This window comes from Chrysemys picta, chromosome 1 (assembly GCF_011386835.1).
Source record: "Chrysemys picta bellii isolate R12L10 chromosome 1, ASM1138683v2, whole genome shotgun sequence".
In the NCBI taxonomy this organism is placed as follows: domain Eukaryota; kingdom Metazoa; phylum Chordata; order Testudines; family Emydidae; genus Chrysemys; species Chrysemys picta.
The window spans coordinates 171,919,799-171,938,536 of record NC_088791.1 but is presented as its reverse complement, the minus strand read 5'-3'; the positions used below and the strand labels follow the sequence as shown (position 1 = coordinate 171,938,536).

General features: G+C 38.1%; 1 protein-coding gene across 21 annotated transcripts in view; it reads left to right on the top strand.

The window, feature by feature from the left end:
• Nucleotides 1–18,738, top strand: part of CADM2 (cell adhesion molecule 2) — a 1,056,973-nt gene that overhangs the window by 994,149 nt on the left and 44,086 nt on the right. For 8 of the 21 annotated variants that reach the window (XM_024102051.3, XM_065575336.1, XM_065575342.1 and 5 more), the window contains one exon: nt 1,946–2,065. The exons of 9 other annotated variants lie outside the window; for them this stretch is intronic. In XM_024102051.3, the coding sequence (XP_023957819.1) occupies nt 1,946–2,065 (120 nt within the window). Of the gene's footprint in view, nt 1–1,399; nt 1,468–1,945; nt 2,066–2,651; nt 2,922–18,738 lie in introns of those variants that run through there. 4 more of the 21 variants (XR_010594295.1, XM_024102057.3, XM_065575365.1 and 1 more) reach the window with 2 other exon arrangements.

Genomic DNA, 18,738 nt, shown 5'->3' with positions numbered 1-18,738 from the left:
AATGCATCAGGTTTTGCATTGAACATCAGGTACTCATTTTTTTCCTTCTATGTAGTGCAAATTTTATCAGATATCCATCTAAGAACGAGTTTCACATTATGGGAAATAATTGTATACATCAGTGCATATAACATATTTTTATAAAATGTTAATTAATTTGTAATGCTCGTTAAAGTCAGTTCTATTTAATTATAATGGCAGTCACACTCCAGGCAATATTACAGTTTGTCCTAGTGATTAATGTGTCTACATTCGTTATTTAAAAAGCTTGTTTTCTTAATTTTGCTGGCCTGGGAATATTTCCTACTGAAGAACAGGTGTAAACATCAGCATACTAAAGGTGAAAGAGTGATCTCGTGCAGCTCTCTGATATTTTCCAAAGTGGAAAATTCTGCAGGTATAGAGTCTAGAACAAATAAAGATGTTATTTATCAAAGGCAAAATAACTGAGGGAATGACAGGGAAATTTTTTTTAAATGGCAAAATAATCTGTCATCCAGCCTGAAAATAATGCAAATATGTGAATCAAAAGCCAAGGGAAGTAATTAGTCCATGCTAAACTCAAGGACCCCATTCCTGAACTGTCTCCCTCAGGGCTCAATCCTGTGAAGTGCTGAGCATCCTTGACTACCACTGAATTCACTGGGAGCTGATGGTGCTTAAGGAGCTACATGATCGGGCCCTTAGTAAATGACATCTTTCTGTAGCAAGGCAAGACTGAAATTATGGGCCAGATTGTGATCCTGAGGCATGTGGGTAGCACCTTGCTTCTGAAGTTACTTACTTACTCCCCACTCAAGCCAATGGGGCTATGTATGGAGTAAGAATGGTATTCACCATAAGGAGTTCAGAATCTGGCCCTTTGCCTTTAAAACTGGGGCCTGGGAAATCTGTGCAGATGCTTTTATCTTCCTTATTGAAGTGTTTTCCTCTATTTCCTTTCATCTTTTCTTATTTACAGTCCCTTCCTAGGCAAAGGGAACATTGATCTTTATTGCTCTTGGCAGTGCAGATCTAAGTATTGGGTTTCTGTATGTATGATTGTTTCCTATATATTTAAATCATGTTTTACTATAAGGAATTTTGATTGTGATCTGACCAAAAGCAATGCCTTTAGTTTAGCAGATCTGCATTTACTCAATTCAGAATATGACCAAGAGATGGAGAGGATTTTGTAGGATGCAGTTGTTGAAGACTTGCACCTTTTCCCACTTCTACACACACCCGTAGTAATAAAATTACCATGAATCTTTCTGGATGTTGGGTTTCAAATGAAATTTCTTAGGGGTTATTAAAATACTGCTATATGTTAAGTATCCCATGTTCAGGATGATTTTAAAACTATTTTGCCTGTTAGTAAGGGTAAGGAGTTTGAAATGTACTCTGCTCTGGATCTCAGCAGACAACTGTGTCTTAAACAAATTTGTGGGAAGAAGACAAGCAAACCGAAAAAAAGCAGCTTTTATAGTTAGTAGCAATTTCCCCTTTTTCTTTCCATTGAGTCTGTCTGAAAGTAGGTGTTTTAACATACTGCCATTTCTCGTTAACATGTGTGTGTTTATTTAGCATGATGGTGTTGTTTTTTTCATCTCCCACTCTGACACAGCATGTTTCATCTATATTTGGTTTCTACTGTATGAGACCTTTAAAATGGCTCAGTGAAGAAATGGATTCTTGTCACTTAAATATTCACTCTCCAGATCTGTGGAAACTTGATCGTTTTAACAGTGGTTTAAATTCTTTTCCCTTGATGTTTGAATATAAAACTAGAGAGTGATATGTCAAGAATTTCAAGGTACCCTACTGTACCTGTAATAATCTGTGTTAAGCATGTCTTAATTTATACATTTTACTACATACTTGTATTTACAAATTGAACCATTATTATGCTTCTCCTTTGTTTGCATGATATGATTTTATTTTATATTTTTTTTCCACTCACCAGATGTTTCCAACACTTTGCTTCCCACCACTGTCATCCCCTCACTTACCACTGCAACAGTCACAACCACTGTAGCCTTAACAACCAGCACAGCCACATCGGCAACAGCCTTCAGCACCAGAGGTACAGTATTCTTCTTTGTTATGGCCTGAAAAACCCATTATAAATAGGAAATTACAGGGAATTTTAAAGGGGATAGAAAATGCTCAGGAGGGAATTTAAACATTTTGCCTAAATATGTGTTTATATAAAGTAATAAATACATATGACAATAGTTAAGAAGGTTTAATAAAACATTCTTACCACTCCAGCAATGAATGTGTAAACTTTTATAGGGTGACTTAATTATTTATTTACGTTTGCACTTCATTTTTTAAGGTTAGCAAATTTAACTCTTATGTAAAATGAAAATATGATATTTTAAAATAATCATTACTTTTTAAATTGGTTATTATTAGTAGCATTCATAGTGTTAGTATTTTTATTAATTATTAATTACTAGTAATTAATTATTTTGCTTCCTGATGCTAATGTGGAATACAAGATAAGTATCTTGGATTTCAAATTTCTATAGACTTAATCCTGCTTGTAATACAATGGAGATCTTTCTCATGCTTGTTAGTCTTAAATTTTAAGAAGCTTTTAATTTAAGGGAATGTCTTTATCTTACCTGAGCTACAGTATATCAAATGAATTTTCTTTTCCCTAGATCTCTATTTTAAGATGATGTTTCTGGTAGTGTCCTGCCCTGCCTTGGGAGAGAATCTAGATTCAGTTCCTACGCTTACTCTCTTATTCACAGGCCCTGCACATACTGGGAGTGTTGCAAAGGGTGTTTGGCATTAAAGGATTGTGTGCCTTGCTTCATGAACTAACATCTCCCCTCTCTGATTAAGGAGCAGTTTTCATGTAGTCTTAGGGAAAGAAAAAAAAAAAAGGTAGTGTAACCTCTGAGTTAGGCTTGAAGTAAAAAGTCGGAGGAGGATCTTCCATCATCCATTGAAGGCACCAATGAATTAAAGAGAGAGAGAGAAATTAATTTAAATACTGTCAAGACGTATTTCTATAATGAGGTGTAAATCTCTTGGGAAAGCTAGGACTACTTATGTTCTGAAAACCTTTCTCTCTAGAAGCATTTTCATGATAAACACATTAAAACTGTTTTTAAGTTTATGACCTAGCAGCTGAAGCACTGGACTGGGAAACAGGAGACCTGGATTTTATTCCTGGCTCTGCCATTGGCCTGCTGGGTGACCTTGGGCAAGTCACTTTCCCCTCCCTTTGCCTCAGTTTCCCCATTTGTAAAATGGAGATAATGACTTTGCCTTTGTAAAGATCCTGGAGACCTATGGATGAAAAAGTGCTATATAAGAACTTGGTATTATTGTTATTTGGAATGGTAGGATTTTTCCTGAACCTGTCTAAAACCAATGTAAAAAGATTAGGCAATCCTGGCAATGATATCCACAGTTGTTTCACTAATAGTACATTAATATTTTAGTACTGTGACCTCTGCATGAAATTAAACTGACCTACAATCTCAAAATACATATTTTTATTTTATTAATCCTCATACAATGTCCACAGTGTGAAAATGCGTGACCTTCTTAATGATAAGAGAAAGCGGAAAACATTACAGAAATATCTACCAACTGTAAGGAAGGAAGGAAGGGAGATGATATAAATAGCAGCTAGGCACCAAATGGCCACTTTAGGGCCATAGTGGCTTGTCTTTCTTAAATTAAAACGCTGGCTATTAGAAAAGGGGGACGTTTCCTATAAAGGATGATTCTACCCTGTGGAGTTTCATTAGGACTATACCTTTACACAGGAAAGTATTTGGGGGGTACTGGTTGAATTCCCACATTGTTGAGGGCCAAAGATGTGGATGAAAGACATTTCTAGGTTTTTCAGGCTGGAGTCCAGTGTTCTGAAATAGACATTTTTTTGGTTGCTGTATGTTGCTATAATCACTGAGATACACTAAACTGCTGATGTCAAAGCTGTATCTTTCTGCATCATGCAGTGTTGCTTCTTTGCATAGGATCTCACTCCCTGGCTTCTTAAGTGCTAATTTTGATCATTTGGGTGATCTGCATTATGGAATGGAGGCTGGTAAAGAAGTGTTTCACTTGTAAGCTCCAGTCCTCCTGTATATTAGAATATATTTAATCTGACATTGGAATGACCATTAGGATGGGTTCAGACAAGCAGTCAAAATTCCGAATGCTTGACTGAACCTGATCCAAATTTTCTGATGCTATTCAGGTGATTTCCAGTATTGCTAGTTTCAGGCCACGAAGGAATTACCACAGGAACAAACCTTTCTGAGGCATTACTGTTTATTATCCCAGCAGGAATTAGGACGTGAAGGGGCTCATAAAATTGAGAAGTTATTCAAATAGTTTCAAACCTACAATATTGTTAGTTTTGGCTCCTGTTTGAGTGTGGGGTGAAGGTTCTGTTAGTTCTTATTTTATCTCAGCTTGTTCATCCATCCCTTAATCTAAATTAGTGGAAGTTTGCTCCAGATTTTGTGTCTGTCGATAAAGTGTGTTTGAATTGGTTTCTAATGGTGTCTTAACAGCTAGACAATCTCCTTTGTGTTTTGTTTGGTGTATTTCTGATATTTTACTAACATTATAACTCTATATTTATGCTTCAAGATGCGTGTATGATCCCTCAATCTGTTTTATTATTACTTACAGTAAATAATACCTTTCAGGAGGTGTTTTAAAATGTCACCCCTTAGGTTATATCATTCCTATGAGATGCCTTTTGAAGAGTTATAACATGTGTGTAGTTTGGATGGGCCAAGGAGGCATTGCCCCCACTCCACAAACTGCAAACCTTGGGCAGGCACAGAATTCCTTCCCTCCCACCCCCGTGCGAGCCCTGTTGGCCTGACAGGAGCTGCCTCCCCAAATCTAGAAGTAAAACTATGCCGATGGTTATAACAAAGGACACGTAGCTCCTATACTTAAGAGTGTGCCTGGAACATCAAATTATTTTATGTTACAGTAATTCCATATCTCACTGTACCTATGATATATTCTACTTATTCAACAAATGAAGTAAAACTGACAGTTAATTCTAAAGTTTTGTGAGCCAGGCAGGGCCGGCTCTAGGATTTTTGCCGCCCAAAGCAAAAACAATTTTGGCCACCTCCCACCCCCTTCTTTAATTACCCCACTCCCGGCCCCGCCTCAACTCCGCGCCTTCCCCAAATCCCCAGCCCTGCCTCCTCCCCCCAGGCTCTCAAGCCTAGGCGGGAGGGGGAGAAGCCGCGCCGCGGCCACTCAGAGTCTCCCCCTCCCTCCCAGGTTTGAGAGCCTGGGAGGGAGGGGGAGACTCCAAATGGCCGCGGCACGGGCGCCGCTTCTCCCCCTCCCTCCCAGGCTCTCAAGTCTGGGAGGGAGAGGGAGCAGCGGCGCGCGAAACGGCCGCTCGGGATCTTCCCCTCCCTCCCAGGTTTGAAAGCCTGTGAGGGAGGGGGAGACCCCGAGCCGCCGCGGCGCGCGAAACAGCTGATTCGCGCGCTGCTGCTCCCCCTCCCTCCCAGGTTTGAGAGCCTGGGAGGGAGGGCGAGTAGCGGCGCGCAAATCAGCTGTTTCGCACGCCGTGGCAGCAGCAGCGGAGGTGAGCTAGGGCGGCCGGGGCACATTTTTAGGGGCGGCATTCTGGTGCCGGCCATGCCACCCCTAAAAATGTGCCGCCCCAAGCACCAGCTTGTTTTGCTGGTGCCTAGAGCCGGCCCTGGAGCCAGGTGTTGTCTTTGTTTGCCTAAAGATCAGCAAGCAATATGGAGAAGTTCCTGTGTCTCCTTCAATAACTAACATTATATTTTACAAAAGGCCTCCGTAGTCACTTTTCACTCGCTCACATGCACACCCACATTCATACTTGAACTTATGCTGAATCCTGTAAATATTAAGTGACATCCCTTTGCTTGTGTATTACACTTCAACTTGGAAAATCGGAGTGCAATTGATGCTGGGAAAGAGGGGACTCCTTTATAAATTTGTCTGGCAGGTCTTAAGCCTTAACTGCCACGTTGAGGAAAGCATAACAAAATGAGACCAAACTGTGCAGAAGAAAGAAAACTAGAGAACGGAAGAAAGGACAAGTACATTGTATATGAAGAGTTTCCTTTTTACCAGGTTTTATGTTCCTTTGCCCTGCCAGAACAGCACAAAGGGACCCAAGTGGACAGCTAAGGAATCCCCTGAGCTAGTATGCCTGGCTCTGTGCCACACTCACAGCCCTCCAAAATGGAAGCCTCTTCTCCCTCCCAGACATTATTTCACCAGTCTTTTTTCCCTTCACTGTTCTTTCTGTAGTTAAATCCCTTTCCTGACTGGCAGGAAAACAGACACAGATCTTGTAAGCCTTGATAGCTGTGGCTTAAACTGTTAAAGAACTATAAAAAACATAATACAGGTATGAGTATAATAATGTGTGAACAGTCAGATAGCAAAAGAAAACAAATGCATTATTTAATATATTCAATTATATTGCTCATATATGGGTGTCTGACTCACTTGTGAAATGATTGTGCCAAAATGTTCAAAGCTTTATAGAGCAATGCCTCAAAACATCTCCAAAAGTCATTGCACATAATACAGGATACTGTGCTACTTCCTAGCAGCTGCACTGGGAACTTCAAGCGTTTCTGTAAAACATTTCACTGCACATCCATGCCCACTTCACTTCTTTTTTTATTATGGCTCTGGTATAAAGAGGTATAAATGACATCTGTGGAACTAAATATAAAAATGAGTTTACAGTAAATTAAGGGAGGTACTAAGTGTTTGATCATTATGGTTTAGTTTAAATTAAATATGACTATTTTTATTTAATCACACAGAATTTCAACAGTCTGAACTGTTAGATTACTCTCATTTTTTCTCTCCCCTTTCCTTTTTATCTTGGTGTTGGTATAGGAATAAAAAATTGACTAGAGCATCTGTTTTATTAAAGCAAGTTAAACTGTAAGAATTACCTGGGCAGTGCTTCCATTCCCCGGCTCCTTTGATATCAAAAGAATATTCAGCATTATCTGTTCTTTGCTTGTGCCTTCATTTTTCTTCCACATGATCTCATTAACGTACCTCAGTACTTTGAGATATTGACAGAGAGATAAACCACAAAGCAACAGAGAAGTCATAGAATATGCAGGGGCAAAGAGGCCCAGCACTGTTAAACAGTGACTGAGATAAGGATCGAGTTATATCTCAAAGATAGCTACTGTATGTTTACTCACATTCACCACTAATAATAAACAGAGCTATCAGTTTGTAATCTTAAAAGCAGTTTTGTCTGACAGCATTTTAAACAGCTAGTTGTTTTATAGACTACTTTATAACTGTGTGGCTGTAACTTAAAAACAAATTTGTGTCTGCTTTCACTCAAACCAGATAAGGAAATTACAACTCTTTTCCTCTCTCTCTTCCCCAGTTTTAATCAGCTCCCACCAGTTTACCAACCTCAGGATTTTCCTACAGACCTAAACATATGCAGCCTAAGTCCAGAATATGGACTACTCTGTATGCTATGATTTTTTTTTCTCCAGAGATCCTGTCAAATGCATTAGCATCTACACTATGAGAATTGATTCCCACCCTGTAATGACTTGATGATTATTTTATGCTCTTTTCTTTCCCAATCTCCTTTGCTCTGTTTCAAGAATGCACTGAGTCTCCAAGCTGCATCCAGACTTCTGAGATAGAGTCTTAAAGCCGGAGGTCTCAGCATATCCCTGGAAACAGAAAGAAACAGAGAGCAAGACATCTGAACTTAAAGAACAAGGTTACACCCGATCCCAAGATCAAACTACAGAACTTCTTTCCTAGTTCTAAAACATAATACTAGCATGGAAGCTCAGTCCAGAAAAAGTCCAAATGGACTTTTATGGAATGTTGGGGAATTTAGGACTGTTTAAAAAAAAATCTAATCCACCTACACAGCAGCTTCAGGAGGCACCAGCGCCAGAGGTTCCAAAATAGTTTTGTCTTCACTTAAGCAAAGACATAGGAATATTACCAGCTCTGCCTCTTTCTCAGCATGCTGCATGTTTTTCCTGACTGCACAAAAGCTCCAAGATGCTACAGCCCTACACTTAGGAGAATTTCCGATTTGAGGGTCCTATGTGTTGAGAGAAACCCTTACATTTTCCACAAAGAAAATGGGATTCTCTGAAAAGATTGTAAAAGGATAAAATGTTACCTTCCTTCTGCTCAGATTCCATGTACAGCAGGCAAAAAAGCGTGGCATATGTTTACACCTACACAGGCCTGCTAAGATATATATAAAAAGAGCTTGATGCCTTCAGTGTCTTATAACCTTTAATATTGAAGTTATCAATCTCTGTATAAAGCCAGCCATCAACAAGCCTAAAAGGGAAAGGATATCATCGTAATGGCCATTTTTATCTAATCTCTAGAGTGCTGACATGGGTCATAATAGTTCCTACATTTTATTCATGTCTAGAGATTTCTGATAATGAAGAATAAATGGAATATATAAGAAACAAGACAGAAAAATTTCCTTTTTACCTGTTAATTTTTGTGTGTGAAGGGTATACCTACACTGCTATCAAACACCCGCAGGTGGCCCGTGGCAGCTTATGCAGGCTCAACGGGCTCGGGCTCTCCGGCTATCAAACTGAAGTATAAATGCCCAGGTTCAGGCTGCAATTTGATAGCCCCACAGCCCATGTCAGCTGACACAGGCCAGCTGTAGGTGTTTTGTTGCAGTGTAGACATACCCTAAATGATTGTCTACAGATTCTTCCCCACTCTTCATTGCCAAAAAATGATTAATTTTATATTTACATCATACTTAGATGGCAAACTATTTTTGTGATCTCCTATACTTTGAATACTGCACTTTTAAAAGGTAGGTGTGGGATGACTGAAATTTACTTGGTTTTCAGTGTTATCTGCAGAGACTTATTTTTAACTTCAGGCTCCCTTGCAGATCTGGAGATAACTAAGCACCCCACCTCCAAGAAAAGAGCAGTTAGTGATACCATTTTTCATGCTGAGTAGTCCCTTACTATATTATGATAGCCCAACTGATTTCAGTGGGACAGCCCAGGGTTTAATGTGCTATTCATAAATGTTAATCTTTGAATCTATTAAATCCAGGAAGGGACCATTATATTGTCTAATCTAACCTCCGTTATAACAGAGGGCATAGAATTTCACCCAGTTACTCCTGTATTGAAGCCCAATAACTTGTGTTTGACTAAAGTATATTGCCCAGAAAAGAAGCCACAATCTTGACTTGAAAACTTCCCCTGGTAGTTTGTTCCAATGGCTAATAATCCTCACTTTCTAAAAATGTGTTCCTTACTTCTCATTTGAATTTGTCTAGCTTTAATTCCCAGCCATTGGTTCTTATGATTTTCTCCACTAGATTAAAGACCCCGTTAGTACCTGGTATTTTCTCCACATATTCAGTGTAAATAAAAACATCAGAATCTGCCCTAGAATTATCAATTGTATTTCACTTGGGTGGGCTCAATCCACAAGTGTCTGACTCTTATTAAGATCTTGCTATGGTTTTGGTATGCATTTTTGGGGATGGGGGGAGATACAGTATCAAGGGTGCAGGCTTTTTAAAGGAAATACAACAAGCTTCTATTTAACAGTCAGGGAAGATATTCCAGTAGTGTCTGTTGAGCTTGATGCTTTGTTGCTGTGCTTAATTTAAATGAGTTCCAATGGTATATATATACACATTTCTATTTTGGGGGGCGGGGGAGAGATTTTTGTGGACTTTAATAGTGCCCTGTAAAAACTGAGAAGAATTTTTCTAAATGTACTCTATATTGCAAAATGTTGACACATTTTTCTCTACTATTCAAAAAAGACAAAGTATATAATTTAGTATCACTATCGTTAAAAACATGTGACAAATAAGTTAACTGTATGTTTACATTATGATGTGAAGTGTTAATATCCAAAACAGGGTCTAAAAATGAGGAAAGGAACAGTAGGAGAGAAAAAAATGCTTGATACGTTTTTAATTTATTAGCAACACCTTTAATAAGAAATGTACATGTCTGTCTCACTAACCAGAAAACTAGAGGAATCAGCTGTGCCTTTGAAGTTGAAAAGATTACTGAATCTGTCCTTGCCTTCTCTGATACTTGAAACACAGTTAATAACTTCCAGCATGAACTTCATGAAACACTGAATTGATACTAATTATACTAATGTTTTGGAATAAAGATGACCTTGGGAAAACCTGAAGCTTACAGTATCCCCAATAACAATAAAATAATACCAAATCTGCAAAGCATGACCTTGGAGATGGATCTAAACTGACCTATTAATATTCACATTCATATAACATTAAAGTAATATACTTAGGCTGTCTTAATTTCAAAATATAGCTGTATATATAGACCTACTGTATTTGATGATTTACCTGATTTTTAAATTATCACCAGATACACTTCTATACTGATTATAATTTGGCTTCATCCAGAAAATAAAACATCACTGTGCTATTCAAACAAATTAACACAAAAGATGCCTGGGCTTCTAACAAAGTGGATTAAAAATGTATCTCCTTCTTAAATAAGAAACAGTTAGAAAAAGCAATGAGAATATTGCAACAAGTTCACTAGTTTAAAACACAAAAATCATTCACAGCTAATGTTATGCTGCAATATGTCTATCATATCAGGGTGGAAGGGAAACAGAGCCAACAATATTAAAGGGGAAAAAAGCAATAAACTTAATCCCAGCGATTCATTGTTACAGGAATCTTAAAACACATCCCTCAACACAGTGTAGGTGAAAGACATAGACACATGAGGGGAATCTGGTTTGAAGTGTACAATATCCTAAATGGTTATATCTAATCTTGGCCCAGTTATTTTTTTCATCTTAAAAAAATTACGAACTCATCTACTCTCAGAAATACAGAGTGGAAAAACCTTATTCAATAACACTTGACTCACTGTCTGAGAATAAAAGACTGAATGGAAAAGTATAAATGGAAAAGAGCGAAAAGAATGAAATTCAGAACCGACACAAGGAAGTACTTTTCGCTCAAAGAGAAATACAATTTTTCAATAGCCTATTGAGCCAAGTTTGGAATTGAAGGTACTGAGGTCATTAAAGAAGAAGCGAGATGCTATTCTGGAGGAACTGTGTTAACCATGATGACTTGCAATGGGCTGAATGGCCTTTTCCTTTTCCCCAAATTTATGTTCTTTTTGAAAAACTTTGATTACAAGTCATCCTGCTGTGATTTAGATAGCATGAATTCAGAAAGAGTGAATCAAATCCCTTAAATCAAGGATGCTTGGGTTTCTTTCTAGGTCTGAATTCTTGCCAGTCTGTAACAGAAAACTACCAGTTGAGAAAAAAAGTACCAGGAGTGGCAATTTACCTTAATATGCAATTTCCCTTTCCAGCTGATAAAGGGTAAGAGATGAGGATTCTGGACAACAAAGGCCAGCATATAAATCACTATGGGAATATGTTATGGACAGTTAGAAATGACAGATAGACAAGATTTTAAGAAACCATTCTATTTATTTTAAGACAATAAAAACTTCTTTTGCTAATAGGTCTCCACAGGACAGATCAGGTGAAATATTATGTTCTGAGCTGTCTAGAAATGAGGCAACTTGTGTTCATGAAATTAAAACTCTCTCAGTCAGTCATCACTGATTTTTTTGAACCACATGCATAGACACAACAGATAGAGAATCAGCTGTTTGTGACAATATTAACACTGATATAGGAAGTGAACACCAGGAAAGGGTTAAAAATATAACATTTACAGGCTCTTCTATTGATGCAGTTTTCAGTACTGAACAAAGACAGTTTTTAATGTTTGGGGATGGAGAGTGTGATTTAAATATTGTCCCTGTTGTTGGAATGCACGTGGTTATCATAGACACAGCTTTAGGTTATTTAACATTAGCGTTGTCCTCCATTTTGACCTTGCACAACCAATTCCACACAACTCAGGTAAAGTTTTATGGTGCTGTTGTGTGTCAAGACCTGCACTTAGGACTCTCCTGTAATTTTGAAATTGTTTGTGTCCTTTTCAGAGTGATAAGCAACTCTAAATTGTTTATGCTTTAAAACGACCCTGAGTTTCCAAAGGCTGCTGAATTTTGGTGCCCCGTAGCCCCATGTCATTCTTTGAAGCATCTGTTTCCAATATTTCCGGAGTTAGTAAAGCTAAGAAGAAATGAGTCCTTTATTACCATCAGGTTGGCTCTCTTCCACCACAGATATCGTGCCAAGTACTTTCTGAGAGCTATTATAGGCTTCCAGTCCCTTTGGGACTCTCTTTTGTATAGTAAGTCCCTTGTAGCTTAGTGTGGCTATTGGGAATGCTGGCAACAAGGCCATAGGAAACCAATTTGCTAATTGTCTTTGTGTGACTGTGACACACACATTCTTACTTCCTGGCACATTAGGGCAATGCCCCCTCATTCTGACCAAATGCTTTCTATGCTAAATTCTCTGACTCCACTGTGAAAATCAGGGATTCTAGCCTTGACTTTGGACACAGAATGAACTTCTCCAGATTTATTATGAAATAGTAGGACTTTTAGTAAGAGAACAGTTGCATTCACGTGTAATTCTAGACCATTCACTGAATTTGCAGCAACTTAAAGTATATTAGTAGCACCTTCTTAACTCACAACAGAAGCTGTCTAGTTTCCCTCATTACTATAATAAAATTGATTGGTTGTAAGCACCCCAATCAACCGGGGTTGTACCTTCTGCTGTTGATGTACTATTCAGTTCTTCTTCAAATAATGTCCCTGTGAGTGCTCCACTTCCCATTAGACCCATAGGAACATACATCTCAGAGAACTCCAGTTACTGCACAAGGTGGGGAACTTCTTCTTGCATGTACAAATGAAGAATCTCTTGACAGTTCAGAGCAGGGACTCTGTCTTTCTGTTTGTGTGAACAGTGCCTTGCATTTGTGGGTGCAAGCAGAATAAATATTGAATAATAAAGACAACCTCTTAATTTGGGCCCTGATTCAGGAAAGCACTAACGGATGTGTTTATCTTTAAGCACCTGTTTAAGTTCTGCCATGAATAGGGATAAGACAAATATTACAACTCTGTGCAATAGTATTGGGGCCCATGTTATAGTAAGTTTATGAGCAGTTTATGTATCACTGTGAGCCAGGGATTGAATGCAGCTCCAAGTGGGAGGGTTACCACAGCTCCTCCAGGAACCAAAAACAGTAGGGGACTGTGATTAAGATGAACCACTTAGCTTGTAAATGCCCCCAGAGACTTGCATATACTGGTTCAAACTGGGTTTCAGACACCAACAGACAAAGACATGTTTTCGGGTATGAAAAGCTGAGCTTGGACTAATAATAGGTCCTTCTTTTGATTCAGCAAATGGATAGGCCTCTGTCCAAGGCAGGGTCCTAATCCTTGTTGAAGGGTTGGAAGGACTTTGGCTTACCTCTGGTAAGCTTTTAGCATGTGTATAGGAACTTCTATTGTTTTTTAGATATTTTCTTTTCCCCTAAGAATAAATGTATTTTGCTTTGTGAAGGCTGGTTGGTACCTGTTATGTACTGTAGTAGCCTCTGGAGAGGATTAACCACAGGTTAGTCCTGGGGAAATCACAGTGAGGTGCAGAGGGACTACAAGCCTGAACCCCTGGTCTGCAGAAAGATGCAGGGCTCTGCCTGAAAGAGGTAATAGCTGGGAGCCTGAAAGCTTAAGCGGGTGCCCTGGAGGAAGACTGGGGATGGGTCAAAGGTGCAGTTGACCCTGAAACTGTGACAAGGGATGCTTTTCTGAATTGATGCCTTGGTTTTATATAAAATACCATCTTCATTCCATTGACTCTCATATAATTAGAGTCTCTGGTGCCTGCATTTATGCTAATCTCTCTGTAGCTTTTAACTTGATGACTGCAGTGTGGTAGTGCTAATCCTTCTCGCTCCTAGGAACTTCAGTTTGTGTGAACCCACACAAAGAACCCAAAAAGAACTTTGAATATTTGAATCAATTCATTGGTATCTAAAATTCACCATCTTTACCCTTATTGGTCAACTAGATGATTATTAGGCAACAGGTGACACATTCTGGAGAAATGGAAGGGAGTGGCCTCCTAGTTTGAAATAGCGAGTCTATGAAATTGCATATGAAGATATAGCCCTGCCTCAAAGAAATTACAAACTAAGATTACTAGTGGTGAAAGTTTGGGGGTAAAGGATATAGTCAGATGAGAAATTACTTTTTTGAACTGTGACTATCTTGGGTTTCCCCACCTGCTATATCATTTCTTCAGTTTGAGATTATCTAAAGCTTTTAGGAAAACATGACAATAAGAAGTCTATTTTATGTACTTTGATATTCTTTTTAATTTTGTAGCATGCAAAGATCTCCTATCTGAAAGTGTTGTAACGTGATCATCTGTGTCATATGCAAAAGATTGTCTTTAGAAAATCATTAATTATTTCAGTCATTTTGCAGTATTTTCAGTATAGTAAATTAATGTCTTCCAGAGAGAGAGAGAATAAGATGGCAGGCAAATAATAACTTCAAATGCTTAAACATAGTCAACTGAGGAGTACAAGATAGTCTAGCATTGGTAGAGTCACCTGGAAAGTCAGCAAAGAACTAATCTCTAATTTGGAATCTTGGTCAGGAATGATAATTGTCAGTGATGCTTTCTTATATTAGTGAATGTAAAGAGCTGTCTGATGTATTTGATGATTTCTGAAATAGAACATCTAGAGAACTATTGCTTTTCCTTTCCTTTTGAAATTCTCCAGTTTTTTCTTGTTTTGAATTTGATCAAATTAAGTCCACATCATTTGATAGTTAAAAGCCCTGAGAAGCTCACTGGTCCTAGCTCAACTAAAAGTTGACCCCTCTTAAATTTGCTTGTGACTGAGTTTTTCAGTTTGCAGTTACACATAATGCCTGTAGATTAGCAAACATTGCCTCAGTTCATCATTTTGTTGTTATTTAAAAAGTCTCAGTCCTGCCCTCTGAAATACTACTATATTACACTACAATCTTTACAAAATTGCCTACGTATGTGCAGCTGTCACAGCTGTTCTGAGATTGTTTGTCAGTGTGTGCAGTAGAAAGAAGTGTGGGGCTGATCCCTACTAGAGTCACAAATGCAGACTAGTACTGTATTCTATCCATTCTTGCAGCAATCAGAAAGAAAATGATGGTTCAGCAATAGAGCTGTGCTGCATTGGAAGCATCACCTACATACATGAGTAGGGCAAAAGCACTTGTTTCTCATGGTAGCCTGATCATCAATTTACTCTAATGTTTGAAGTAGCAAGAATTAGAATTAAAACACTTCTTTTTCCAAAGGTAGTGAACCTTTTATTAAAACTAAATTTTATAAATCTCTCTGTGTAGGGCACATCATCTTACTTGTGAGAAAATTTCAGCTTTTCAGTTGCATTAATTTTACATTACATTTCATTTACATTACAGCTTCACATTAATTGCATTAATCTGGCTACATAATCTCACAGTATGTCAGTAATGGTTGCACCATGGCAGGTGTCTCCCTAGAGCCCAACCTTGCAGATTTCTTTTCTGCTGAGCAAATGGTAGTGCCCAAGTGTGCAGATATGATCCTGATCCTGCAAAGACTTGCACATGCATGCTTAACTTTATGCACTATGAATGGTCCCCCTGACAGCAATGTTGCTATTAATAGTGAGTAAAATTAAGTATGTGGGTAAGTGAGGTCTAAATCCTGCTCTCTGAACTTCATTTATCAAAATCAGATTCTTAGTATATATTAAACTATCCAGACACTGACCAGACCAGATACCGCAATGTGAATTTTTGCTGAGTTACTAGGGCCAAATATACTTTCAACTGACTCTTTTTTACTTTATTATTTAGCTATCATCTGGTTAAACCCTGGGAATGTATTGTAGGTTATTCTTTAGACCATGAGCGTCTCGGAGAAGGGACCATGTCAGTGTTTAGAAAGCACTTAGTATACAATGAGTACTACTGTTAACTAAATAAGAATAATTATTAATGGTGTGACAAATACACTTGCAAGGCATTCTATTGCTTAGTAAAATACTTCATAGAGCAAGCAGCTTTGCTTAAATGTAAATTTTGAGATAAGATAAAAAATCTGTATTAAATGCCCCTTGAACTAGCTTGTGTATAGGTGGAAAGAGGGAGGGGACTTCAAATGCATGTATTCATTTTTACTTGCCTTTAAGCCTGCAGCACTTCTCGTTTATCCAAAATGCATCATGTTAGAATATTACTGATACCAGGGGTGGTGCTAACCTCTTCCCAGTGTGGGGGGGTGGGTGGGGGCTGAGGTGGGCTAAACAGAAAACTGGGGAGAGGGCTACGCTATACATCTTGTGAGCACACATCTAGCTTTCCAAACTGAAGGCTCTATTCTTTCAGCACATGGTCATTTATGCATGTAACTTCCTCCACCACTAGCAGAGGTTATGAATGTATGTCCTCCACATATTAAGAAGATAATACACCCTATAAGAGTGCCAGTTTTACTAAGCCACTTGTAAAACACCCTGTAAAATTGGGAGAATTTACCTGTTCTGAAGGTCGTTCACCTGTTATCTGCCACTGTTAAAAATATTACAGGGCCAGATCCTTGGTCCCACTCTCATAGCACAAAATAGTTTTGAAGCTAGTTTAATTGACCACTGAGGATTCCCCCTGCAGAGGGAAATCCTCTGCTAGCACAGAGTTGCCAAAACAGCCTTCTGTGCCATCTGCCTTCAAGCCCTAATGTATCGGCTGGAGCTGAAGCAAAGGGGATGTGTCTAGCGCATCCCTGGTGGATTGCAGAGAAGTTCCTTAGGAGTCATGGGCAGCCAACATACAATAAAAACAGTTTTTTGGCTGCTATAACTTTTTGCCTGGGACCAGTGCCAGTGAAGATCAAAATCCTGTGGCTGGAAAGGCATCTTGGCCATCCCCCATGTTTCCTATCTTGTACTGACAGCTAGGCTGGATGAATTCATTCCACAATATATATATATATATAGTATTTTGTATGTGTTGGACCATAAGCGCCAATTCCATGGGTGATCCAGGGCTCAGGCACCTTCAGCACTGGCAGGGCCAGATCAATCTTTTGTGGGTCCCCACCCCCGAGACCCCACCCACCATTCCGTCCTTTGACCCTGCTCAGGTGCTTCCCCCTGAGGCCCCGCCTTCCACTCACACAGGAGGGGAGGAGGCAAAGAGGAGTACCCCCCAGCAAAACCAAAAGAAACACCTGTGTATTGGACTGTCAGAACCAAAATGAATATTTTTTTAAATCATAATTTCAGTTTTTTAGATCAATAAATGAACTATTGGAAAAAACTGGCCAGCACATTTCATACATTGTTGAGGCAATGATATCATACAGAATACATATAAGTATCACCGAGTTCTCAAAACACATTGATTAATCAATAGCTATAGCTGCATTGGCAAATAACTTAACATTAAGCACATATTTAAGAGCTATCCTGAAAAGGGATGGTGTTAAGTATGTCCTTAAATATGGTATTGAATCAAGGCCTATCAAATTACAGTTAATTTACACCTAGTTATTCAATATGGAAAATATTATATGATTAAAATTGGTCTCATTTTAAGATGGTGAGTGAATACAAACAAGTTACCCTTTGGATCACAGTTTAAATTGTTATATCAAAACTGTTTTCTATATTGTTAGATTATTCAGTAGGAAATCCCAGAACAACTAGCCTCTTATTGTTGCAGTGTGGTAACAAATAAACAGAAATATTAATTCTGAGATCACAAAATTTAAATACAAAAGATCACTAGAAGACTAAATCAAAATTGTCTTCAACTAATCCTAATCCTATTCCTATTAAACCAGATTATTCAACAACAACATTTATAAAAAATATATGTTGGTAGGCAAATGCAAATATACTAGTTTCTATATCTCAGAGTTTCAAACTAAAAAAAACTAAGTTTTAGTAAAAATGATTTCATTCAAATTCTGGTGAAATAAAAAATAAGTGACTGATTTTCTGAATCACCCAACATTTCATCAACATGCTAATTTAACCCTCTTTTCCCCCTAAATTAACTATTCAGAGTTTTCCCTGCCATTGTCATAGTCTTAGAAATGATATTTCTAAGCATCCTTGACAAGGTGAAATATAATAGGAAGGAGAAGTGAAACAGCAAAGCCTACCTTCTTCATGCAATATAATTTTTTTTTTCATTCTAGCCCAAGTAGGTCTAGTTATAACTGGAAATATATATTTATGATAGTAATGAATCTTTTATTTGGATCTCTAAACCACTGACCTTAATCTCTTATAACCTAAAGAAGACTCAATGATTGAGTTTGAGACAGAGGGTTAGAACCAGGGAGAAGTACAGTAGTAATGCTAGAAATGTGTAAATAATCCGGAAATATTTTTAAAAGTTTATTTAGGGATTAAATTTATCCACAGATATAGAATTGAAAACTAAAGATGAAAATATATCTAAACTAGTTTAGTTTACTGGTCTGGAAAACAAAGATTCTGAAGTTATTTGCCCTAGGAAAGATTTTTGTAAATCCTCAGTTTTTCAAAGGGCCAATGTGTTGCACTCTTTGAATTTGGGCCCAATCCTGTAAACAGTTATGCATTGGTGTAACTTTACTTATATTAGCAGCCACACAATGATAAAATTACTTTAAACTTGTTTGAAAGATAGCTTGCAATGGAGTAGATTTTCTTCTGCTGTTAAATAATCTTCTATTTCTGTGTTTTTCTCTAGATGGAGGATT